The sequence below is a fragment of the Denticeps clupeoides genome, chromosome 5, assembly GCF_900700375.1.
Source record: "Denticeps clupeoides chromosome 5, fDenClu1.1, whole genome shotgun sequence".
NCBI lineage: Eukaryota > Metazoa > Chordata > Actinopteri > Clupeiformes > Denticipitidae > Denticeps > Denticeps clupeoides.
This window is the reverse complement of record NC_041711.1, coordinates 3,562,527-3,589,157: the sequence shown is the minus strand read 5'-3', so window position 1 is coordinate 3,589,157 and position 26,631 is coordinate 3,562,527. Positions and strand designations below refer to the sequence as shown.

Sequence of the window (26,631 nt, the reverse complement as noted above, 5' to 3'; positions counted from 1 at the left end):
ATTTAAAGTGCAGGCACATTTTATTTTATGAATTTGATATGATCCAGTTTTCTGAGTCTGAGTTTCAGAGACTAATGAATGGAGATATATGGGGATATTAAAATACTTATTGTGTGTGTGTGTGTGTGTGTGTGTGTGTGTGTGTGTGTGTGTGTGTGTGTGTGTGTGTGTGTTGAAATAAAGGCAGATATTCTGTCTGTTGATCACTTGGGTACCACGGCTCTGGGGAGGAGATCAAAGTTAATATCTAATTCATCTTGAAACCTTCACCAATGTTCACGTCCTTCAACCAGTCTCATGTGAGAAAAAGTGTTACAAAAACAAAAAAATGCCTTTGATAATCAGGAGAAATGTCAGACAAAGGCTGAGCACTGACAAGCCTACTGAACACAACCAATCATCATAACGCAGACATTATTCATCAATACACTTTACCCTGTGCATTCCCACTCACCTTCACTTCTCCGGTTCTTAATGGTTTACCGCATTCAGAAAGTCTTTTTCTGTGGAAAAAAAATATATTTCAGTCACTGCATTTTATCTGAAGAAAAAAAAAAAAGACTCACCACGGCACTTAACAAACCTTCATTACCCAAAATATGGATTACCAGTGGGGCATGTTCATCTCCCTTCATTCATTCTCCCTTTTCAAACCCAAGGACACTTAATCACACACACATACACGCATACACACATACACATATACACGCGCGCTGATATGCACTCACCCCCACCCCACGCCTCCGCCCACCTCGTACCCCCCAGCGCGAACTGGTGGGTCTGTGTGTGTGCCGTTTTGGCAGCATCACCAGGACCGATGCCCGTTTACATGGGATTTTCATCACCAGGACCGATGCCCCTCCCCTGTGCCAATTGACTTTTACTTTATATGTTGTGTAGAGTCTATGTGGTTATGCTGTTCAGGTGATTTTTTTAGGGTTCCCACAATGTACTCCCCATTGGGGTACAATCTGGGGGTTGTTTTTTTTTTTTTTTTTTTATCCCCCTCCTCTATCCCAATGTGTACCCTGCTTTTGTTTCTGATCTTTTCCCCTATCTTCCTGACCTGCTCTGTGTATGTATGGTCGATGGCCAAGTTTCAGTAGTACTTGTACTTTAGACAGGGTTTGTGTGCAACAGCAATAAAGGGTTTCATTAATCAATCAATCAATCAATCAATCAACCATCAATGTTACTCTACTTTGCACAACAGGAATAGATTAATATAAAGCTGATTCATCTGTATTGCCCATCATTTTGAATTAGTATTAGGAGTGAAGTAGTAGCCTAGTGGTAACACACTCGCCTATGAACCCTACCCTACATGTCTCCAGGGGGGGACTGTCCCTGTAACTACTTATTGTAAGTCGCTCTGGATAAGGGCGTCTGGTAAATGCTGTAAATGAAATGTAAATGTAAATGAAGAGAGCAGAGGGAAATGGAAGAGAAAAGAGGGAGATGGACGCTCACATATTACTTTGGTGACTCCCTGCCCGTAGTGGCCGCCAACTGTCCTTAGGACTTAGGTTATTGTTCTTTCATATTTCTGTGTATTTATTATACTACGTAGACAGCACAGGGTATTCAGTTGTGTTACATAAGATGCGAAATAACAGGGAGTAAAGACTTTCACTTTAAAGGGAACTGTTAAGTCTGTGGGTAATGTAAGATCATCACTTCACTGGAAACTACCCATCATGCATTGCCAAAGAACGCAAACGAAAAGCAACTGATGCAACGGTTTTACTTGATTGTAATTGTTCTAGGCTGGTATGCACGTTGTCTGAATTTGAATTCAATATTTTATATCTCTGGTAAAATTTCCATAGTAGATGCAACATTCATTATTATGTTACCATGGCAACAAGCAGAGATAGTGCAGAGTGTCCTAAACAGGTCAGATTTTTTATCTTAATTCTAGTATACCTCAGCATGACCCCACTCAGTCATTCAATGAAAAACTGCTCTTCGCAGTCAACATTTAAAGCTTCCACACAGGATATTGCCGAAAGGATTCTTAAATCTATAGGGTATAATGGGTATGAATTTGACTCCCGTTTTCCATTTATAACAGCTTCAGGTCTTCTGTGACGGTTTAGAAGTGTGTTTATGGGAATTTATGGGCACCTGTGAGGTCAGGTCTGTGTTGGACAAGAAGGTGCTGCCCCCCTGCCTGTGTCCAAGATAAGCCAGGAAACTTCCCCCACGCCCTGCCCCAATTTCTTTCCGCATGCACACATTAACAGAATAAAATGAATAATTACATTTTTTTATTTGCATTTTTTATTCTCTTTTTGTTTTTTACACTGCAGGGTATATTTGGGGCAGTGGTGGCCTAGCGGTTTGAGGAAGCGGCCCCGTAATCAGAAGGTTGTCTGTTCGAATCCCGATCAGCCAAGGTACTACTGAGCAAAGCACCGTCCCCACACACTGCTCCCCGGGCGCCTGTCATGGTGTCCCACTGCTCACTCAGGGTGATGGGTTAAATGCAGAGGACAAATTTCACTGTGTGCACCGTGTGCTGTGCTGCTGTGTATCACAAGTGACAATCGCTTCACTTAAACTCACTTACTTATGGAGTCTATATTAGAGCTGTAATTGTTCCAAAAAATACTTTTATGCTCTGTGGTGCATTTAAATAAATGACAGTCCATGAGTGCTAGACTAAGTGGGAAAAGAAATATAATCGCCCAGATGCTTCCCTCCGTTTCACTTCCTCAGCATCTCTCGCAATAATTATAATGCTTCACTTGACGACGGTGGCCGAGAAGTGAAGTGATTGTCATTGTGATGCACAGCACACGGTGACACAACGAAATGTGTCCTCTGTATTTAACCATCACCCTTACTGAGCAGTGGGCAACCATGACAGGCGCCCGGGGAGCAGTGTGTGGGGACGGCGATCTGCACAGTGACACCTCAGTGGCACCTTGGCGGCTTGGGATTCGAACCAGTAACCTTTTGATTACGGTTTCTTTAACCACTAGGCCACCACTCCCCCGATTTCATTAAAAAACTATAAAATTCAATTTCACTTTCAGTTGAAAATAAATTTCCCGAATTGACTTATTGCACAGGTGGCGTCTTTTTGCAGTTTCTGAAATTGACCCTTTTGTCTATAAATGCCTTCTGTAGACCCAGTTTTACACATCTGTGGCAGTTGAAGTGGTTGGATCCCCTGAACTCACAGTTCTAGAGGGGTGTCCCATTACGTTTTGCTACATAGTGTGAATGTTTTCTAAAAATGTTTTTGTGGTCTGGTTTTGTCGTCTGTAGTTCCTCCAGTCCTGTCGGTCCCCCAGAAGTCATTTAATGCCACGGCGGACTACCAGGAGTCGGTCACCTTCACATGCATCACCGCGGGCTCACCTGAACCCCAGGTCACATGGCACAGGTCAGTTATACAGTTTATTTTTTTTCTTTTCTTTTACTACTTAGACACTGCAAACCAATACACAGAAGAGTATTTCAGAGCTGATCAGCAAAGCTGCTTCAAAAACACACTCACACACATAAATGTCAATTCCGCATGGGGGTGACGAACCGTTAAGAGCATAACAGCAGTGTAAAACCGGTGGGCCGCATCGCGTACGGCGAGCTTTTACGACGAATCAGAATCTGATTGCTTTTTTTTTTTTTTTTTCACGGTCTCAGCCTCTCTCTTAAACATTATTGCTGTTTGTTCATCTTATTAAGTTTTTAAATGGTCACACGCTCCTCGTTTCAGGTGTGAGGGCTTTCGGTAGAACTTCATCAGAGGACCAGTTAATTGACTGGCCAACAGAATAAACGAAATACAGAGCATTAAAGCTCGTTATTTTAGGTTGGAGGGTAGTGCTGTAAAAAGAAATCGACACGCCCCAACCCTACGAGAACAGATTTTCGAAAAAGCTTGGCTTTCTTTGGGTGCGCTACGATGTAAAGGAAATGTGTGTGGAAATGTGCGGGTTTAAAACATAATCGCCTCCGTTTTACCTGGTCAGCATCCACTTTCGCATCTCTCTCGCGATAAGCAAAACTCATCACCTGCCGACGGTGGCCGAGAATTGCAAATCAAATGAACATCTCAATGAAAAAAACGAACATTTAATAAAACTAAGATACAACGTGCGAAACACTTTTACCAATCACCGAAACAAATTCACAAGCAGCGAATCATACGGAATGACTAGGTATTATAGGCCGGAAGTTTGTGCTTGCTGACCCATCATTAGCTGCGTGAGCTCGACCAAGCTTTGCAATACATGATGTGTAAATCCCGCTTTCATTCGGAGCCGGAGAATGAGAAGAAGGGTCTCATGGTTTCAGCAATTGCGATTTAAACCGCTGCACTAATTGAGGAGATTTGCATATTTTAATGAGATATGAAATGCATTTTGCATTTACACCGCAGTCCGATTCATATCCAAATCGGTTCCATATAAATGTATCCGGAATCTGATGAGTTGTGCCGTATACATGGAAATCACTCTGAACTGGCCTGAGTGTAAATACTTTATCAACACCGGCATGTACGACGTTGTCAAGGCCTCAATATGAAATCCGACTCTTTTCCACTTTTATTCAATATTTTCATTTTTCCTGTAGACAGCGCATTCAGTCCAGCACACTTCACACAGCGTATCCACTCAGTACACGTTCCTTTGAAGCAAGCGTTCAGATCAGAGATGACACCCAGCCGTCTGTGTGATGCTGATTGGGAGCTGATTCAGGTGTCTGAAGATTTCGGCTGTATTGTTCATATGACGCAAGTCCCATTCATCTCTCTGAATGGAAGCGTAATAAAAAAAAAAAAAACAGTGTTCTCCGCAGCGCTGGATCCTGCTCTGTTATTACTGAGCAGCTTTAAAATGGAGTGGTGTCTCTGGTTTTATTCTCTGTTATTTTTGTGCCGCCGGTCCCTCAGGACTGGACACAATGCTGCGCGCTGCTGCAATACACATGCATGAAGCACACAAACGACATAATTCAAATTACACAATGGTGTGCACCCAGGCTTCCCAACTCACATATATTTAAATTCGCAACAGCAAAGCCAATGACAGGGATGAATGCAAATAACGCACTCAATTTCGCTAATTTTTCATTCTAACTAACAAATAATTATTGTAAATGTGTTCATGTTATAGGTAAACTGCAGTTACATTTATGCCTATTGAAACAGAGTTTTGCATTGACAGAATGTGATCTGCAATGCCATTTGCAGTAGTCCTTGCAACCCTCCCCCTCTTTCCCCCGATGTAACGATGACATAAGAGAACATTATGAGAAATAAGAGAAATTATGAAGCTGACTCAGCTTTCATAATTAAAACATGCATTTCTGTTGCACCCGGGAGTTTTCCATCCCATGTTTGTACCATTAAGGTTCCGTATTGACATAGTTGTTCTGTGAATTGCTGCTCCCCAGGGTGGAAGGAGTTAATCTACTCACACTGTATTAAAAGAGCCTTATGTGACAGCACACGGGCCGTCTGGAACTATTCTGTTGCATCGCTGTGCGCGACGAGGACAAGAGACAAACACCCGGCAATTTCCTGCTGATCTGTCCTGAGATGAGGTCCTGTTTTATTTCCTCTGGGTCCTCGCTGGGTTATTACGAGGCAGCACAACAACGCCTGGAAATTAGCCCCCCAGCCTGTCCCACCCCTCCTGCCTTCACTCGGCAGACCGCTGGTTTTCCCCGATATCGTTTCCCTACAATCCATTCAGATATGCCCCTATAACAAGACGCATAGACCCATTACAGAGCAGTTATGCACGACTGATACAGACCATGACGTAGAGTCTTCTATGTCTCATAGCTGCAGGTTCTTCATGCTAAATTAATAGTCAGTTGGTACATAAAGCAATAAACCTTCATTTTTGAGTTTAAAAACCCTGCATGCATTTTTTTTTTTTTTTGCTGACTGAATGTTGTTAGGAAGCCAATTGGCTGCTCAGATGTGGTTTCAAAGCTTACTTTTCAACGCTTACTGTAGGTGTGCTAATATTTCTGACCAGCCCATTTTTACTATATTTAATAAAAAGCAAGTCTAAATATGTAATTTTTATTACAAAAATTACTAAAAGCAACTAAATAGGACCATTTAATGTTTGATTATATCCAGTTTCATCAATGATGCAAACGTTCCATAATTCCTGGGGGCTAATAATTTTGGCCTCAACTGTACTATAATGCAAAAAAAATATATAGAGAGATATATTGCAGTTTAAAGTAGAAAATACTGTCCCACATTACATATGTGTTGATGTGAAATAAATGCTCAGAAAGATCTGAAAATGTCCCTCTCGATTTCAGAAAAGGCCATCAGATCGAGAACTCGGACCACCACGCGTTGACGTCGCTGGGCGGTGGCCGCAGCACGCTGACTGTGCGGAACATCCAGCAGGGCGACGGCGGTCCCTACACCTGCAGGGCCACCAACAAGGCCGGGCTGCTGGAGAGCGAGCTCCTCCTCAAGGTCTTCGGTGAGGCAGGCTACGGACGCGTGTGGCAACTGACGGGAGTCTCTGCTGGGTCAGAGGTCATCGCTGCGTCACCCACATCACTCTGTCTGTTCATTTCTATGGAGTGACATCCACTGTCAGGCACCGAAGCCCACCAGTGCCCCTCAGTTTCACAGCCATAATTTTGCTTCTTAAGCGTCATACAAAAGCTTCATAAAACCATGACAAGGTTGCATGAGTTTTATGGCAGTATTGGTTATAGGTGCATAGAAAGCAATAAATATGACGGACAGGGCCGCCTCCTTCATGTGTGATATTCAAGGACGATTCCTTGAAAATGTAGCCATACATCAAATGCAGAATCTGACACAGAATCTAAAAAATCGTTAAATTGATGAGACGTTTCTCCGTTCTACCCTCTGTACAAACCTCAGTGCAAAGGTGATACAAAACAGGAACTAGTTCTCCACTCTAATAGAATTATAATTAATCCATCAGTCAGCCTGGCTGGAGCTCCCAACCTGGATGACCATCACTTTGGTTGGTTACCTTGAAGAAATGCGATGCTTTTTGACATTATTCAACTGCTGGAAGAAAGGAGAAAAAAAAAACGTGAGAGTTCTACGTCTATTTGATAGAACTCACAGACACTTTCCTTCAGATGAAGGTGAGAATGGAATGATTAACGTGAGGAAGGAGAAGTTTCCTTTTTTTTCACCTGGTTGTATACGCATCAATAATACGTCCAGTCTGGATTTATACTTCAGCAGAAGCCAGCCGTGCTGCCGAGGTGCCGCTCGTACAGAAGAGATGGAAATTTATTCCGCAGTCGTAAAAGATCCCGTCTCCGCCCGAGACCCAGCTGCTCAAAATGCACATTTATATGAATTGGAGATTGGAAGACGGGAGTTCTGCTTTCGTGAAAAAGTGCGGAGGCAGCGCGGGCTGCAGCTCATCTGCCGCGCGCGTGTGTGTGATTAAAAAGAGAATTGTGTGTTTGGCGAGGAGGAGGAGGATGACGACGGTGATGATGATGTGATGTAAACTGTCATGTCGCTAACCACAGCCCGCCTCGCAGCGTCTGATGGAGACTCGCTTGACTTGCGAGGATGAATAGTATGTGTAGGGATCACCAGTGACTTCCTGATTTCACATCATCATGACAGCCGGCCGCCGAGATTGAATAAAAATTCCAATTCAATACTGTGGCATTTTTCAATTTGTGAGTCACGCTGCTAAAACGTGGCACAAAATTCCTATTGATAGGGGTGCTGAAATTAATCCCATAATCAATAATCGCAGAATTGTCCTCAACAATCACGCAGTGCAGAATATAATCAGTTACCTGGGAGGTAGCAGCCTAGTGGGTAACACACTCGTCTATGAACAAGAAGGCCCAGGTTCAAATCCCACTTACTACCATTGTGTCCCTGAGCAAGACACTTAACCCTGAGTGTCTTCAGAGGGGGGACTGTCCCTGTAACTACTGATTGTAAGTCGCTCTGGATAAGGGCGTCTGGTAAATGCTGGAAATGTAAATCTAATCAGTTACCTATTAATGATGTTGCTCAGTGATTTTCTGGAGGCGGCATAAACAAGTTAGTTGTGATCTGATCTGAGTACAGCGCCACGCCTGGTAGGAGTTCGGCCTCGTCCACAAGGACGTGGTAGTAGTGGTAGGCTGGTAGTAGCCTAGTGGGTAACACACACGCTTATGAACCAGAAGACCCAGGTCTGAATGGCATTACGCATTTTTTCTGCCCTTTTGTAGCTGCGTACGATTGGTACGATTTCACTGGCGTTCGCCTGATGTTGTTTAACGTTCGTCACGGATTAACGTTTATCGGGATTTAGGCTGAAATTGGCATTGCATACAGCATTTATTTGATGGTGCTGAATGCCCATGTGGCTTTGATTTTCTCAAATAAGCAGAAAAATGGGCCTTAATTCTCATCTTACTGACGTAACATAATGTGACGTCATGTACAAAAATAGATGTGATGCCTCAAGAAATCGTATAGAATCGACTCGTGAGACCAGTGAAGGTTAACACCTCTACCTATCGTGCCCAGCTTCATTTTTTTATTTCCCACCGTTTTGACGCCCATGACAGCTGCCCTACTGAAATAAGTAAAACGTGGGAAAAAAAGTGAAATTGCAAATTGCCACGTGGATTTAAAGTAGATGTAAGGTGTGAAGGATTGTCACGAATCACTTGCTGTCACATCCCCAAACACAGCCGTGACAACAGTGAAAATGGAGGATATCGACCTGTGGCGGACACCCTTTACTCCTGGTCTGGCACGTCAGTTGCACCTCAGCTTCACAGCCATGATTCAGCTTCTTAAGCATAATGTGAAAGCTTCACAAGGTCACTTGAGTTTTCATTGCTACCTAAGGCTGGAGGTGCATAGATAGCAATAGACGTGGCTGACAGTGCCACACTCTCCAGGTGTGACATTCAAGGACGATTCTTTCAAATCGAACCCGATTCACGGCCCCCAGCTACACCGCAGCCTTGAAAATGGAAGATATCGGCCCCGTCAGTACATGGAGGATAAATCATACCGAAATGACTGAGCCAACATGCAACAATCCTGCACTTTCTGTCTGTGACAAAAAAGCATACAGGTCATGTTGCAGGGACAATATGAAGGGACAATTCATTTTGATATGGTAACTGACCCATGGCAATTTTAAATTCACTTATTTCCACAATATACAAAAATATCGATATGAATATGAACATCGTGAGAACATTTACATTAACCAGACGTCCTTAACCAGACTTACAATCAGTAGTTACAGGAACAGTCCCCCCCTGGTTAAGTGTCTTACTCAGGGACACAATGGTAGTAAGTGGGGTTTGAACCTGGGTCTTCTGGTTCATAGGCAGGTGTGTTACACACTAGGCTACTACCAGCACATCATTAGTCACTAGTCACTAGTGACTAATGATGTCATCACTAGTCTGGAAGTCCCTGCTGGTGGTGGTGAACGCACGGCGGACCAGTGGAACTGGGGCGGTGGTGGCCTAGCAGGTAAGGACAAGGACCCATAAATAGGAATGTTGCCAGTTCAAATCCCGAACAGCCAAGGTGCCACTGAGGAGCCACTGAGCGACGCACCGTCCCCACACACTTCTCCCCGGGCGCCTGGCATGGCTGCCCACTGCTCACCAAGGGTGATGGCTAAATACAGAGGACACATTTCCTTGTGTCACCGTGTAATGTGCTGCAGTGTTTCACAATGACAATCACTTCACTTTCACTACCTGAAGAGTGGAACTCTGGATGAACTCGAGCACCTCCTCTACACGAATCCCCCAGGAGTTCGGAATTCGCCAGAGGCGGAAAGTCCCGGCCCTGAGTGCGGCCTTGTGATGAAGCGATGGTGGGATAAGGACCCAGGGGGCATCGCCCACATCTCGGATAAATCCTCGCCGCTCTGGGGTTTGGGAGCCGCCCGTGGGAGCCGCTGTTTAACGAACTTGGCAAGAATCTGGCTGAGTCGACAGGGTTGAGCCGCCGTGGAGGTCACTTCCGCACACTTCCCAGAGAATCTTAATCACGTACAGAGGTTAACGCATCTCTGAACTCCGGAAGGGGGCGGGGCCAATGTCAAAGAAGGAAAAAAACAGGCCATCCTCATTCTGAGAAACATTCTCCTCAAGCATCAATCCCATCACAACACACACACACACACACACACAGTATAATCACTAAAATTTCTAAAAAAAAAAAAGTGAAGTGATTGTCACATGTGTTACACAGCAGCACAGCACACAGTGAAATTTGTCCTCTGCATTTAACACCTCAGTGGCACCTTGGCAAGATCGGGATTCGAACCGGCAACCTTCTGATTACGGGGCCGCTTCCTTAACCGCTAGGCCACCGCTGCCCCTTTCACAGCCATCATTTGTTCATTTTGAGACTGAGACTAGGAAAACACACACATAAGGAATAAATAAATTATGAATTCATGTGAATCCTCTGAGGGGAGAAGTGCTGACTGGGATTTAATAATATTTCATTTTATTATATATATATTTTAATTCAATTTGTAATCTATTCGTAAGCATTCTGTGCAGGACTGTGATGGCGCAAGACACACATAATTAATGTTGTTGTCGTCGCCTGAGCAGATTCTTCCCGCTCAGAGGAAGAGTTGATGTAGGACACCAATGCATTCCAGACTCACACTCACTGGTTAATGGGTTTTCTGAGGTTCTGAAGTAAGTTAATTGTGTGTGCGATGAATTGAAAGTCATTAATTGTTAATTGTGTGTGTGATTAATTGAGACTCATTAATTGTCACATGTGACGCGCCACCATGAAACGTGTCCTCTGCCTTGGTGAGCAGTGGGCAGCCATGACAGGCAGTTCGGGGCAGCCATGACACCTTGGCGGGTTCGGGATTTTAACCCACAACCTTTTGATTGCAAGTTTGCCTCCTCACTAGGCCGACACTACACACTGTGTGTGTGTGTGTGTGTGTGTGTGTGTATATTTATTGAGGTACAGTTCTCCCCCATTCTCCCCCCTCACCCTGCTTTGCCCTTGACATTCAGCTCACCTGGGGAGCGAAGGCTGAAACTGTAATATCTGCCCAGGAAAAATAAAGAGTCGTCGCCAAACAACACGCACACAGTGGTCTCCCCGTTTATCAGGCCGTGCCGAATTTAAAACCGACACCACAATAACCAACAGATTCTCCGCCGGCCGAGTTCGTACACGCAGACGTCGTGCTCCCGGCAGAGTCTAATGTGGGATGAGCTGACCGGCGCTGCATCCCGGAACGGTGAGAGAGGATTGGGAAGAGAAAGAGAGAGAGAGAATAAGAGAAGGAAAAAGCAGCAGGGAGGGACGAGCAAGAGACGTGGGCAGATCGAGATTCGTTTCATAGACAGTCTTTTATTTTTACATTTTAATTGTATCTCGTCCATAAATGATGACTGGGGTGGTAGTAGCCTAGTGGGTAACACACTCGCCTATGAACCAAAAGACCCAGGTACAAATCCCACTTACTACCATTGTGTCCCTGAGCAAGACACTTTATCCCGAGTGTCTCCAGGGGGGACTGTCCCTGTAACTAATGATTGTAAGTCTCTCTGGATAAGGCCGTCTTAATAAATGCCGTAAATGTAAATGACTGCAGTGTTGTGACAGGAACTGAAGTCAAATGTCCTTTGATCGTTAACACTTCAAACAAAAGCCATCAAAGTGGAATAATGGAGATGTTTTTTTTTTTTGTTTTTTTAGCATTTTAGTCCCTAGCAGCCAATCACGATGGAGCATTCATGCAGGCCAGTTAATGGGAAGGCCGTTCTCTGTCTCTGTCCCTCCGCAGTCCAGCCTCACATCACCCAGCTGCGGAACGTGACGGCGGTGGAGAGCAGCGCCGCGCTCATCTCCTGTTCCGCTGAGGGGGAGCCGCTGCCCGAGGTGTCCTGGAGACGAGCCAGTGATGGACAGAGCTTCGCCGACGGGGACAAGGTGCAGACACGCGCCCCCCCGCCCACATACACGCGTGTTAAATAGCCAAGGGCCCTGGAATCAGCACCCTACACACATTCATGTTCTGAATGAATAGTGAATGGAACAGTACATTGTGATTTTTTTTTTTTTTTGCCATCATGATGAAAGGTCAATGGGGCTGTATGATGGGTTAGAGGAGATTTGACCCCTTTGAGTCAGATTGTCTTAACATTATACTTATGAACTAAAGCATGGTTTTATTTTTCTTTTTTTCACGTGATATGGACTGATAAATTAGTGTGAAAGAGTGTGCATTAATTAAAACGTGCCTTATTATTATTTCACCACCAATGGAAATTTTTTCAGATACCAATGATTCACTCTTTTGATGGGATCTTTAATAAGTTAATGAGTTTTGCTCTAACGCATGGGACATTGGGAATTCTGTGAGGATCCGAGGATTCACGGACCGCTTCTGTTTAGTACAGAATACAGATAAAGGAAGACAGAGAAAGGCAGCTGGCATCACTAACACCACCACAAAATCCATGTCGCTTTAATTTACTCTGCTTGGTATTTTGCTGGAATGCAGCAGGTTGTCTCTTTTATATTTCAGGTTAGCGGCGTGTGGCTCATTCAGATTGCCTACAGTTCACATCTAGCAGCGCTTCCTCATGAAACACCGAATACTGATGATCCTTCGTCTTTTCAGAGAGAATAAACCGAGAATATCTAGGGCACTGCAGGGTCTATTAGTTTAGTTTTGGTATCATCCTAAAGCTGACACTTCCTAACACCTCCTACAGAGGTGTAGGAATCAGCATATGCATGACTGAGTCTGAGAAAAATAAAGATGTAATTAAAAATCGAATATCCACTCTTATAGTGACCAAAGCCTGCACCAAAAATATTGCAAAAAAAGACACAAAGATAAATTCTAAATCTTTCCAAAGACGAAGAGTCGAGAGGCAGTTCTGGAATCGATGTAAATAACGTGGAGCCACACCCAGGATGGGGTGTGAAACTAGAAAAGAAAGAGCAAATAGCCTGAAAATGTGGCCGAGGAGGTCAACTAGCGCGAGCGGAGGGCAGGACGTCCGTGATGTGATGAGTTTTTCGAAGCTCAAAACCCCAGGCGACTCTTAATAAACCTGGACTAATGCAGATTCACTGTCTCCCCTTTGGATTCGGCAAATGAAGACTGTGGAAGTTTCAGTCTGGCTATATCAGAAAACAATTTGATAAAAAAAATCGATATACTCATTAAATATGACAATTTCTTTTTTCATTTTGCCCAGCCGTAATACAACATTTTTGCTGTGAGGCGTTAATATTGACTCTTTTATAGTTCACGAAAAACACATTGATCCTAGGTCTGCTATAAGAAGCACACAGAAACACACAAAAAAAATACAACTATGAACACTTCATATTGTAACTGTAGATTGTAGACTTTTCAAAATGAAACATAAAGTCCTCCAGGTTGTTTCGTTACTTTCCCCTCTCTGCTGTTTCTGTGTGGTTCACTGTGTGCCACTGAACCACCTCAGAATTTTTTTTAAATAAATATACCTACATTATATTTTAAATGTCTCCAACACTTTGATGCAATATGCAACGCACTGAATACACTGATTTATGCATTCCCATACGCGCCCAGATACAGAACGCAGGGAATAAATGGTGCAGCCACACAGAAATATGCGGGGGGATGAAATGCCATCCTCTTAGGCCCCTTTTGAAATGAAAGTGCTTAATAAAGTCTGACTGTAAAAGCACAGGCGTTAGAGTAGGACCTTTTATGAGGCGCGACCCGCTCTCATCGCAAATCTGCTTTCATCGGCCTGGTGACAGGACGTGATCAGGCCTTGTTGGCCGTCCTCCTCATCCTGTCCTTCACCTCCTCCCGCTCGCCTCCGGGAGGCGGAATATAAACCAGCTTGTAAGCGGAGCAGAGATGCTGTCAGAGAAGAGGGCGGGTTTGCTGCTGGAGAGGCCGCTGCGGTGACCGGTAAACGGCCGGTAGTTCTGCGGTGTAAAACCAGAAATATGGCTTTGGCTGGAGCTGTTTATGAATGCCTTTTATTAGATGCATTCAGCTGGAAAGGAAGCTCATTTCATGGTGTGTGTGTGTGTGTGTGTGTGTGTGTGTTTGGTTTCCAGTCTAGTCATGTACAACACACTTCCCCTGTACTGTGTAGGAAATATTCAGTTGCAGGAGCTACAAAACTGTACAGAAAATTATCAAAAATTGTCAAAAATTATCTTTAAAATAATGTGTGTCCATTGTTGTATTACATTAAATCCACACGTTTCAATATTGGGATTAGTATTGTTGCTATTATTGCATTTGCATATTATGCATAGTCTCGGAAAGTCAATGTCTAAAATCAGCTTGATTAAAAGAAGCGCTGGTGCAGCGGGCTACATTTACGGACCCAATTACGCTGGTCGAGTTAAAAATGAAATATTATACTTCATGCTGCTGGGCAGCTTTCCACCTTGGTGACCTGATTTCTCGGTGAGAAAAATTTTGTATTTTTGAATTTGGAAACAGAAGAATGACTTCCAGACCTTGGAAACCTTGATGCTCGTCATGGCTGTGGGCAAGGAGGATCATTTCACAACCGGTCATCTTTTCTGTGTTAAAATAAATTTGGCATTCGTAATGAACCACAAACCTTTTGACATTTTTTTGCATCTGCAGCACACGGGTTAGATTATGAGAGAAGCAGAAGCAGCTGGATGAATACACAACTTGTGTGTGTGTGTGTGTGTGTGTGTGTGTGTGTGTGTGTGTGTAGAGCTCGGATGGTCGCGTGGAGGTCCGGGGTCGATATGGGAAGTCCACGCTGACCATCAACGGGGTGCAGCTGTCAGACCGCGGCCGCTTTGACTGCGAAGCCCAGAGTCGTATTGGGGGTCATCAGAAGAGCATGTATCTGGACATAGAGTGTGAGTATCTCCAGCACACACACACACACACACACGGTCTCATCATTTAAAAAAATGGTTTCAGTTAAGTGGTTGACCGCGGTGGTAGGCAGTCTCAGGAATCAGCCAATCCAGGAAGGTCTGACTCCCGAAAACTATTTATACTGTCAGGGTGTCATGGCGATAAAGGGAATCCTACATGCAGCCTTCCTTTACTTGAGAGCACGAAGACTATCCAGACTAAGTGAGACGTGAAGAACCCTGATCCCCGTGGATAATTGAGGTCTTGGACAGAACCCTCCTGGTCCAGAGTTCATCTGACTTCATTAAAGTGCCGGGCTGTGCCAGATGAACCCTGCTGTGATTTTTTTTTTTTCATTTCTTACATTTTTTGACATTGAGCTGGAGAGTCGAGACCACAGTCTGACAGGCCGTATCCCGTGAACAAATTCAGGAGTTCTGATGGGATTCCATCATCATGGACTGGGTGGAGGTTTGTGGAAAGTTTTTGGTGACATGTTCAGGTTAAGTTCTGTCAGAAGATGATGGCCACATGATACACTTCTAGTGTCATCTTTGAGTGTGGCCCATTAGCTTCAGACTTGCCAAGCTTTGCAGGAGAGAAGACTCCTGGGGGAAGAGCTTATGTTTCTCTTTAATCTTCTGTTTTTTAAGATCAGAGACAAAAGAGGATGCTTCCTGTATCCACAGCAGGGAGGTAAAATCCCTCACTTAGATACCTGGAGAACCTGCAGAACTCTCCGAATGCTGCAACATACGAATGATCAACCATGGAGGATTCCACCCATTCATGACACCTCCAAATTTGACACCTCCCAAGCCAGAGCAGTCAGTACTAAGGCCAGGAACATGCACCAAGAGCCATTTCCCTCAGGCGGCCTCGCTCATTACCCAAATCAACTGCAGCAAACTGCACACTGTACACACTATTACATGTGTCAATTATTTACTCAATTATCATCTATAGATACCAAGATGGTGAACCCATCCCACCCTGGACACACGCACACCATTCAGTTTTTAGATCTATGTTTGTTGATGCAGTAAAAATATCTCTATGAGTATTCAGATGAAAGCAGTTGTATTGCTGAAGTCTGAACATACTGTTTTTTTTTTTTTTTTTTACTTCAGTAAGTCTGTAACAGGGCTAAGGTCTGTTACTATTGCCATAGCCAGTATACAGGCTGCCTGTATAAAACATACTGCACATACTACCTAACCTGTCACGTCCATGCGGGCATGACGAGGCGGGTGTACGGAGGGGGTGACGAGGAGCCGAGGAATGAAGGACGCTATCACCTGACATCACGAAACAGGGGTTTTAATGGTGAATCACAGGACAGGGGAGACATCCGAGACATTGACATGGGTGAACACGGAACATAACGTTAAAGACCTGACAGCGGACAGAAACGAACAGGGAAGCTGTTGACACAGGTGAAAACGATTAGGGAACATTTCACATGACAATGAAAAGTAACCCCTTTTCGGACCGGATCGTGACACTAACCCTAATGCATTTGCACGCATGCACGGTCCAAAACGGGTTCGGGTTCATTGCAAGGAGTCTATTTCCTGAATTCTGGGAAGGGGGCGGAACTAGAGGAAACCAAGGTAACTCTTGATCAGAGGGGAGTTTTCTTGCATGGGTTTAAATGAATTTACAAAGGATTTGATGAGGAATATAATTATTGCATTCTGTATGAAATGTGATGAATAAATATGTAATTAATGAAATGTCATGGAACATGATGTAATTGATTATGTCAGCCATATAAATGGTTTGGGCCACTGCTGTAAGAGCCCAGATAACACATTGTACAGTGTTCGAGGTTTTGGAGGAGCTGGTGGGTTGTGGTAGTGGGGTAGTGGAGTAGTATGGTGAAGGTTTGAGTGAGATACAGTGTTCACCTAAATTTTTTATTTGTTCATTGATTTATTTTTGGATATGTTTTTGTTTGAATTCTTTCCAAAGAATGAGACCTGACCTTTACATTTACATTTACAGCATTTATCAGACGCCCTTATCCAGAGCGACTTACAATCAGTTACAGGGACAGTCTCCCTGGAGCAACTTAGGGTTAAGTGTCTTGCTCAGGGACACAATGGTAGTAAGTGGGATTTGAACCTGGGTCTTCTGGTTCATAGGCTACTACCACCCTTGCAAAATTCCTCACTGACCTCACTGACAACCACGTCTGGCTGTGTCGTCATCCCTGAAAAAAACCATCACCTCTCGGGAGTTATCACCCCCGTTGTAAAGTTATTGCAATTTTTGTGGTTTAATGTTTATCTAAACTTAAATGTATTATAGCCATTAAACACATGTAAGCATTCACTGACCGGAACGTGTGTTCATGCTGCAGACTGCCAGATTGGGTTGTGTTGAATTTGATATTTCCAGAATTTTGCATGTTACAGAAAGTAGTCATGGTTGTTACGTACTTTTCAGACAAATATGGGGAGCTCAGCAAACAAGTTTAGGAAGAAATGGTTCAACCAAAATACGTACATATCATTATCCACGGCGTGTTGGTTTAAAAGATGCTTATCAGTAACTGCTACTTTCTCCACCCCTAGTGAGATTAGCACTTTTTATATATGATATTAGGGTTTTACTGTGCGGTGCAATGACGGTGGCATCTCTACGTTCTACAGACGCCCCAAAATTCCACAGCAACCACACCATTTTTTACTCCTGGGAGGGCAATCCGGTCAACATCAGCTGCGAGGTGATGTCCAACCCCACAGCCACCATCCTGTGGAGACGGGAGCGCTACACCATCTCCAGCGAGGGCACAGCCAACAGCCGAGTTCACAGCACCCAGGGGCGCTCCCTGCTGGAGGTCAGAGCACGTTGGTCAAGTTCGCTGGGAAACTGGGATATTATGACCGTTTCCATCACAACTGTCTTTCTGTTCGTTGGACAGTTTATGGTGTATCCTTTTATTAATTTTTATTCATGCATGTGTATGTGTGTGTGTGTGTGTGTGTGTGCGTTCCAGGTCACTCCGACGTCAGACCGGGATTTTGGCCGATACAACTGCACAGCAAGGAACAACATTGGTGCCCGATACCAGGAGTTTATCTTGGCTCTGGCAGGTAGGTGTCAGCTGTCGCCAAGGCGGCGACCCTCGTTCACCTCTGCTGACGTCAGCCTAGTGTGTGTCCGACATCCTTTAGTCTCCTTCTGAAACGGCTGGACACAGACGAGAGGATCTTGGGGGGCCAATAAATAGCCAGAAATGATTATTTTTGGTGGTTGGCAGCTATAATAATATTGTCCCCGGAGTCATTGTCACAGGTACATATCTGAGCTACTTTGGAATCTACACCGTCTCTGTCTTCCCTTGTATTGCCATTTGCTGCTCAGTGCTTTCTAAAGTTGGCTAATCTACCAAAGTGCCCTCTCATTTCCTCCACTGCTGACTTATAATCCACACACACACACACACACACACACACACACGCACAGTTTAAAAGATTGTGCTGAGCTGTACATTCTCTGTGTTTTATTAACAATGAGCTATCATGACGCAGATAAATTAAAGCCATAATCACCGGGCGTCACATCCCTCTCGTTCCGTCCCTCAGTTCAGCTTCAAAGACTCTGTTATATGTTCACAAGAACAATGTTTCTCCAATGCATTGGATTTGAACCAAAAAGATTGTTCAGCATTTGAGACGTAACATTGCGTTTACAAATTTTTGTGCAATAACTTGTTATCATTGATATTATATAAAACATTACTGTATATTGTTATAGTGTATATTTCAACATTAAAAGTTAGCTTTGTCTATCGCATTTTAATTAAACTAATTCAATTTTAATTGCATTTTTAGATTCATTTCATGTTTCAAGTACAGTGAACAATTATTATGAAGGAGGTCGTGAGAATAAGTGTGCACTGTGCTGCCACGGACCTCTGAAAATGCTACATGATTAATGTGCCTGTAATGTTGTTTTATTCTCCGATATTATCGAACACAGAGAAACGAGGGATGTGACACGCTGTCTGTACCGTAATACAGACAGTTGGGAAAATGTACAAATTTAAGGCAACCGCCTGCCAAGCATTTTTAAGTTCGCTCAACTTAACGCCCATGTCGTTTTGAAAACTTAATTTTGTGAATTGAGGGAACTTAAAAGTGCTTTGGAACCAACTTTTTTAGTTTTTTACCCTGTGAACACTTCACTTCACAGGGGATGGAGGGAACGGTTCGCGCCGAAGCCCCATGAGAGAAGCATTTGTCACCCTTCAGCGCTCGGCTCTGTTCCACATCAACATAAAAACCTTAAAAGAATGTCACGCCAGTGGGTGAAAAGGGGGAAATTTGGAAATGCACCATAATCCAACGCGTGGTGCCGCATCCTCACAGAGCTTCGGCATGATTTATTGCAGATATGAGTATACCGTGATGTTGAATTGTAGCCCTGAAAGGACATGATAAGGTGCAGGCGCGACGCGTGCATGCGCCAGATATTGTTAAGGGACATTTGATGACAGTTTGGCAGTTAGTTGGTGCGCTGATGAAACGGACAACAACGGGCCGCCGGTGGCGCGGGTTCGACGCGAGCGCCAGCTTTTAATCAGACGGCCCCCGGGGGCTCATGGAGACCTGTATTATTCACTAACACCCAAGAAGGAATTGCCCTTGTAGTGGAGATTGTCATGATCTTGCAGGGGGTGAAATTGGCGATTATTAAGATGCCGGAGCCGGAATGAAATGAAGGCTGATGACGGCTGCGCTCCGGATCTTTAATCTGCGAATGTCAAAGACTAAAAGGAAATTTTTACTAGCAGAGAAACATTAAAAAGAAGCCCTCTAGCTCAAAGACTCAATGTCTCTCTCTCTCTCTCTCTTTCTCTCTCTCTGTGTCCAGGCTTAATTGTCTGTAGAACAATAATCAAAAGTGCACAGTTGGGTGATGAAGCTCATTATTGCTGTATAAAGTAGTAATGAGATTGTGTGCTCAGTTTGAGGGTGTGTTCATGTATGAGTGTATGTGTGTTTGATGCGAGTCTCTGTTCCATTGGTCCTTTACACGAGACAGCGGGTGTTTCTGAGGGTTGGGTGGGTCTTTCGGAGGACAGGCCTTTGGAGGACACGCTGTGGAACAGTGTAGTGAATGTGCGAGCACACATCATTAAAGCGGTCCTACCTTTGTATGAAGGATGCAAATGTTAAGGTTCTCAGAATGAAGGGCGTCGGCCCACAGAGTGTGGTGACATGGATGTGTGTCATGTTCTCCAGTCTTCGCTCATGCAGGCATTGCCTTTAGACCAAAGGCCACAGAAATACCTGAAAAATAGGACCATAAATATACAGAATATTCCCCCATATCACAATAAACACATTCAAACAATACAAAACAACTAGTGGTTTGTATTGGCAAGGTTCTCACATATCACGTTAAACTGGTCACAATATGTTTATATCACAATACTGTAAATATTCTACAGCTCACTGAAAATGTAAAATCAGAGCTGATATACAAGATGCCTTGTACGATCTGGGTGGATCACATTAGATTAACAATTCAGCCTAAACAACATAACTCAGAACTGAATTTTAACTTTATTGTTTTTGTATTTTAACACACCAAAGTAGTGGACACCAAACAGGTTGCGTAAGATTTAAAAAAATTAAATCAAATTAAAGAAAATTAAACAGTCAGTGTAATGTTAATAAACTTAACTGTACCACCACGTAAACCCTCAAATAAACATGGACATAGAACAAATTTGAGGCTGTAGCGCTGCTTATTCTTCTAACCCAGGGGTGGGCAAACTACGAAGTCATAATTATGACTTCTCTCAAGTGAACTTGTCCTGTAATGCCTGCCGTTCCACCAGGTGGCGCACTAGGCGCAAATGGATTTTTGCCCGAGTCCGATAGGGTTTCACGCTGACTTGCGCATTAAATGAGCATTCAGGTGACGAGTCACTAAAATGGTGAGGCGGTGCGGAGTTGAAACGGACTCTAGCCTCTGGCAATGATGTTTTTTTTTTTTGGCTCGCTACTGTTAACACCCACAGCGTCTGCAAAAAGCCTTGGTGTTTGGATTGACTACAAACTGAGTCTGAACTATCACTTGCTGCGATCTCTACAACATTCACAAGATTATACCTTTTCTGTCACAACAGGCTACGCAGCTCCTCGTCCAGGCAATGGTCATCTCCAAACTCGACTATTGTAACTCTGAGTGGCCAATTGATCTTCAATCAGCCAAAATACACCCATGTTACACCTCTTCTTACCTCTCTCCACTGGCTCCCGGTAGCTGCTCGCATTCAGTTCTTGTCCTTGATGCTGCCTACAGGGCTGTAAATGGAATGGAAATAGATCCTATATCAATACAATACTACCTAACTACACTCCTGCACGCTCTCTCAGATCAGCAAATGAAATGAGACTGAAAATTCCCTCTTCACAGGGTCTCCGATTCCAATCAACTCCATTGGACTAGCCGAGACTACCACCACATTACATTTACATTTAAGGCATTTGGCAGACGCCCTTATCCAGAGCGACTTACAACGTGCTTTCAAGTTACCATCGATCAAGTGATCAGTTCTGGTTCATTAGGACCCCCAAATATGAATACAATCTTATTATTCACTCTGTTGTAATTTCTAAACACAAGTTAGACAATAAGAAGGTTACAAGTTCATCTAAATATTCTCTAAAGAGGAAGGTCTTGAGCTGCCGTTTGAAAGTGCTCAGTGATTGAGTTGTTGTGACCTCGAGGGGAAGTTCATTCCACCACCAAGGGGCCAAGACAGAGAAGAGTCTAGACGAGCGTCTTCCTTTTACCTTCAGACATGGAGGGACCAGGCGAGCAGTACTGGAGGCTCGGAGTATAGGAGGTGCAGTGCGAGGTGTAATAAGGGCTGTGAGGTAGGATGGTGCTACTCCATGTTTGGCTTTGTAGGCCAGCATCAGTATTTTGAATCTGATGCGTGCAGCTACTGGGAACCAGTGGAGGGAACGTAGCAGAGGGGCGGTGTGGGAGAATTTGGGAAGGTTGAAGATCAGTCATACTGCTGCATTCCACCTTTAAGAAGCAGTTGAAAACCCACGTATTCAAAAAGTTTTTCAGATTAATCTAACACTTACACACGCACATGCACACACACTGCACAAAATGTAAAACATTTCCTCGTCTAGCACTTAACAATCTCCGAGCATGTTCTTTTTCTGACAAGTTAGTTTTATAAACTCAAAATATATAGAAATCAAACGAGAATTGCTGGTGTCTTCCTCCTGTAAATTGCTTTGGATAAAAGCATCTGCAAAATAAAGTAAAATAAAGTAAAGTTTTGGCTGCACCGGCAACAAGAGCAATGTCCAGGATGTGGGACAACTTTGACCATGATGTTAATAAATGTATAAATGACATGTTCTTGACAAAGTAAAAGAGCCGTGTGCTTGCTCACGTTTGAATAACGTGGCGACACTCATTCTGGCTGGAATAAGAGCTTTTTTATTTGTACAAGCTGGTAGCCGAACTCAACTGTACAGCAGTTGAGTTGCTCTGGGACACTCAACCCCGAGTGTGGGATTTAAGTGGGATTTGAACCTGGGTCTTCTGGTTCATAGGCGAGAGTGGTTCACTTGGCTACTACCCATGCAACATTCAACAATTTACATCCAACCCGCTCATTTCCTTTTAGTTCTTACTTTATTAAGACTGTAAACCTTAACACTGTAACGCCTTTTTATGTTTATGTCTGATATGTATGTATCTGGTACTGGCCCGGCCCTGGTACTAGCTTTGGCGTGCGCTGTGTTGCCTACATTAATGTGTTAGGGAAGCATTTAAACAGGTATTGACATGTTGTCTGTGAGTATAGCAGCGCCCTCGCTCAGTGATGTTACTGCCAGTATGGCTCTCGCTGAAGATCAGTAGCCATTACATTTACATTTAAGGCATTTATCAGACGCCCTTATCCAGAGCGACTTACAATCAGTAGTTACAGGGACAGCCCCCCCCCCGGAGCAATTTTAGGGTTAAGTGTCTTGCTCAGGGACACAATGGTAGATTTGAACCTGGGTCTTCTGGTTCATAGGCGAGTGTGCTACCCGCTAGGCTACTACCACCCTAAATGTTCATTTTTTTTACAAAATGATATTTGATTTGCAATTCTCGGCGACAGTTGTCTAGGGGGGCAGTGGTGGCCTAGCGGTTAAGGAAGCGGCCCCGTAATCAGAAGGTTGCCGGTTCGAAACCCGATCCGCCAAGGTGCCACTGAGGTGCCACTGAGCAAAGCACCGTCCCCACACACTGCTCCCTGGGCGCCTATCATGGCTGCCCACTGCTCACTCAGGGTGATGGGTTAAATACAGAGGACAAATTTCACTGTGTGCACCATTTGCTGTGCTGCTGTGTATCACATGTGACAGTCATTTCACTTTGAAAATTTAGTCATGTGATTTGATGAGAGGGATGCAAAAATGGATGCTGAGGAGGTGAAACGAAGGATAGTCTCTGTCGATTATGTTTGAACCCCCACATTTCCTTTCTCTGTTAGTCTAGCGGTCTAATAAAAAGCTGTACTTGTCGGGACAGGTCAGGTCCAACCTTTTAGGCTCAGATACAGCTCTAGTGGGAGATGTATCCTCTCAACCAGCAGGAAGACCAGATCAGTGGTGACCTTCATCTTTCTGAACGCTTTCCTCCTCTTCGTTCTCCTGTTCGCAGATGTCCCATCCAACCCCTACTCTGTCCGCCTAACCTCTGTGTCTCAGCGAATCGCCACGGTGACCTTCATGAAGCCGGACTCGCACGGCGGCGTCCCGATTGGCCACTACGTCGTCAGTTTCAAAGACCCCAACAGTCAGGAGTGGAGGACGGTGAAGTCACACGGCGTGCAGAGTAAGTTCCCCGGCTTTCTGCAGTGAGGGTGAATGTCTGATGAACTGCTCATGAACTGTGGGGTTACATGTGGGGGTCAAAATATGGGGCGAAATACAGGCAAAATGTCCACACAGTTAAAACATCAACACGAAGGAGGGGAAAGCCAGTGGATAAGAACACAGGCTCATTTAGAGGACAGGCTGGAGTAGACGGGATCGTAGAGGACGGTAGTTAAACATGCAGAAAAGTTCGTGCTTGCCTAGACAAAAAAAAGTGTCACAGCACACATCACATCACACATCTTAGACCTGAATCCATTCAGATTGCCTGCATCAGCTTTTTCAGCCTTGAAACACACACACACACACACACAGCATTTAGATCAAGTAAGCCTCGCCTGATCCTGACTTCAGTCTGAATCGACGTGCTGGTCGACAGACCACTTGCTGTCACACTTATGGAAATAACCAGGAACAACAGAAGCGGCGACTGTTCATTTGGGAATTTGCTTTGGTGACAGTAACGAATAAACAGGATCAGAGCTTTAATTGTGTTGTTATTTCTTTTCTCCTGTTTGGGAAGATTTGTCCCATTGTCACATTATCTATCATGTTACTGGGACAAAATACAAATTGGTTGCCAGATTTACTAATTATGTGCTTGTTTATGAGCATTTAAACCGAGTGATTGCAAACTTGATATTTCATGTTTTAGACTTGATTTTTTTTTTAATGACACCTTTGCACTTTTCACTTTATCTACAAAATGTTGTGATTTCCTCTCTGTGTCAGCTGTGGTGGTTCTCAGTAATCTAGAACCCAACACCACGTACGAAGTCCGGGTGGCGGCCGTCAACGGGAAGGGCCAGGGGGAGTTCAGCCACACCGAGAGCTTCCAGACCCTCCCCATCCGTGAGTTTGCGTTCGCGAGTCATTGTCGGTGTTGAGGAGGACTGAGCTGACGCCGGGGTTGTGTGCAGGCGAGCCGAGCCCCCCAGCGGTGAATGGCCAGAGGGGGGTGGGGAAGGCCTACAGGCTGGGCCTGGTGAAGCAGGACGATGGAGGGATGCCCATTGTGGAGTACATCGTCAAATACAAAACGGTCAGTTCCACAGCACTAGTGTTGGTGTGTGTGTGTGAGTCTGTACCCTGAAGCTGTATATTCTCTCCCAGGAACAGTAGGAGTACTTGGACACGCCCGATTTAAATTGTCAAGGAAAAGCTGCTTCCCATAAGCCTTTTACCTCTCTTATTTCACACAGACACACAAACTCAACACCTGCCTGTTCTAATCTGGATAAATCTGGAAGGAAAGGAAGGAAAAGAAAGGAAGAGGCATAATACATGCAGTGTGTCATGTGATGTCACAGGACAGATTGGCTGATGGGAAATCATGGCTTTTACGGTCAAAGCTGCAGCCTCTAAAGTTGTTTTTTTTTTTTTCAGAGAAAGCAGCATCTTTCATTTCGTGCCTTCCACACCATCTGTCCATCTATATATTTCATGCATCTCCTGCCTCATCTTCTGTCCATCCCTCCCACATTCACTTGTGTCTTGAGCCCTTAATTTTCATTTCAGAAAGAAATGAGACATTATGTAAATTAGATGCCTGAAACAACATACAAAATTGATAAAACAGTCAGTAAAATTATTAAAATGATTACTAATACATGTTAATAGATACAGAACCACTCTGTATTTTGTATAGAATGAATAGAATTTTCCGAAAAATGCAGACTTCTGATTGAGACGGTTGCTTTACTATTGCGCCAGAGATCATTTTTTGTAATCGTAAAAAAAAAACAATTTGACGTTGGAACAATATAAAATTTGAAGGAGAAATAAAGAGTGCATGTCTGCTGAATATAAGCAGTGGAAACAGAGAAGATGCTCCATTAACACACATTTCCTACTCAGTCTTGCATGTATTCTATATTTTTTTTGCTCCACATTCCTTTTTTATTGTTGTGTCAACTGGACTAGATGCAAAAACATGGCAACATGTCCGGTTATGTAATATGTCGGTAATGTAAATGGTAATAAAGCCCATGAAACGATGCAGGACCTTGCTTGTGACTCTGTGCTAAGAAGTACTATAGAATGTACTATAGGGTGGTAGTAGCCTAGTGGGTAACACACCCGCCTATGAACCAGAAGACCCGGGTTCAAACCCCACTTACTACCATTTGTGTCCCTGAGCAAGACACTTAACCCTAAGTTGCTCCAGGGAGACTGTCCCTGAAAATACTGATTGTAAGTCGCTCTGGATAAGGGCGTCTGATAAATGCTGTAAATGTAATGTAAATGTAAATGAACCGAAGGGTGTGTGTGTGCGTGTGTGTAGGATAAGGACGATCAGTGGATGACTAAGACTGGTTCCGGGTGCGAACGATCACGCGCTGCTGCAGCCTCTCCAGTGGAACACGCGCTACACGGTGGAGATCACGGCCCGGAACATTAAGGGCCTGTCGGAGCCGGCGTACTTCCAGTTCCTCATGCCACAGAAACCGGACATCACAGGTACTGAAGTGACCCGTCCAGTTGACATCTGTATGTTCTCACCTGTTAGACTGTGATTGACATATGTATCATAAATTGGGGCAAAAAAGTATATAGTTAGCCATCAATTGTGCAAGTTCTACCACTTAAAAGATGAGAGAGGCCTGTAATTTTCATCATAGGTATACCTCAATGAGAAACAAATGAGAAAAAAAAATCCAGAAAATCACATCCTCTGATTTTTAAAGAATTATTTGCAAATTATGGTGGAAAATTTGTATTTTGTCACTAATTTGTCACTCAAAATCTCACGATACATGGCCCCATTCATTCTTTCCTTTACACGTATCAGTCGTGCGGGGCGCCCTTTGCAGAAAAACATCCCCAAA

The 26,631-nt window shown here is 44.0% G+C and overlaps 1 protein-coding gene across 1 annotated transcript in view; it reads left to right on the top strand.

Annotated features, from left to right (window-relative positions):
• The window catches only part of LOC114790846 (neural cell adhesion molecule 2), a 180,157-nt gene that overhangs the window by 141,697 nt on the left and 11,829 nt on the right, over positions 1-26,631 (top strand). Inside the window, 11 exon segments of the mRNA XM_028981244.1 lie at positions 3,277-3,394; positions 6,301-6,470; positions 11,799-11,944; positions 14,731-14,881; positions 17,540-17,727; positions 17,887-17,983; positions 23,589-23,762; positions 24,536-24,655; positions 24,724-24,845; positions 26,088-26,114; positions 26,116-26,263. Of these exon segments, the coding sequence (XP_028837077.1) occupies positions 3,277-3,394; positions 6,301-6,470; positions 11,799-11,944; positions 14,731-14,881; positions 17,540-17,727; positions 17,887-17,983; positions 23,589-23,762; positions 24,536-24,655; positions 24,724-24,845; positions 26,088-26,114; positions 26,116-26,263 (1,461 nt within the window).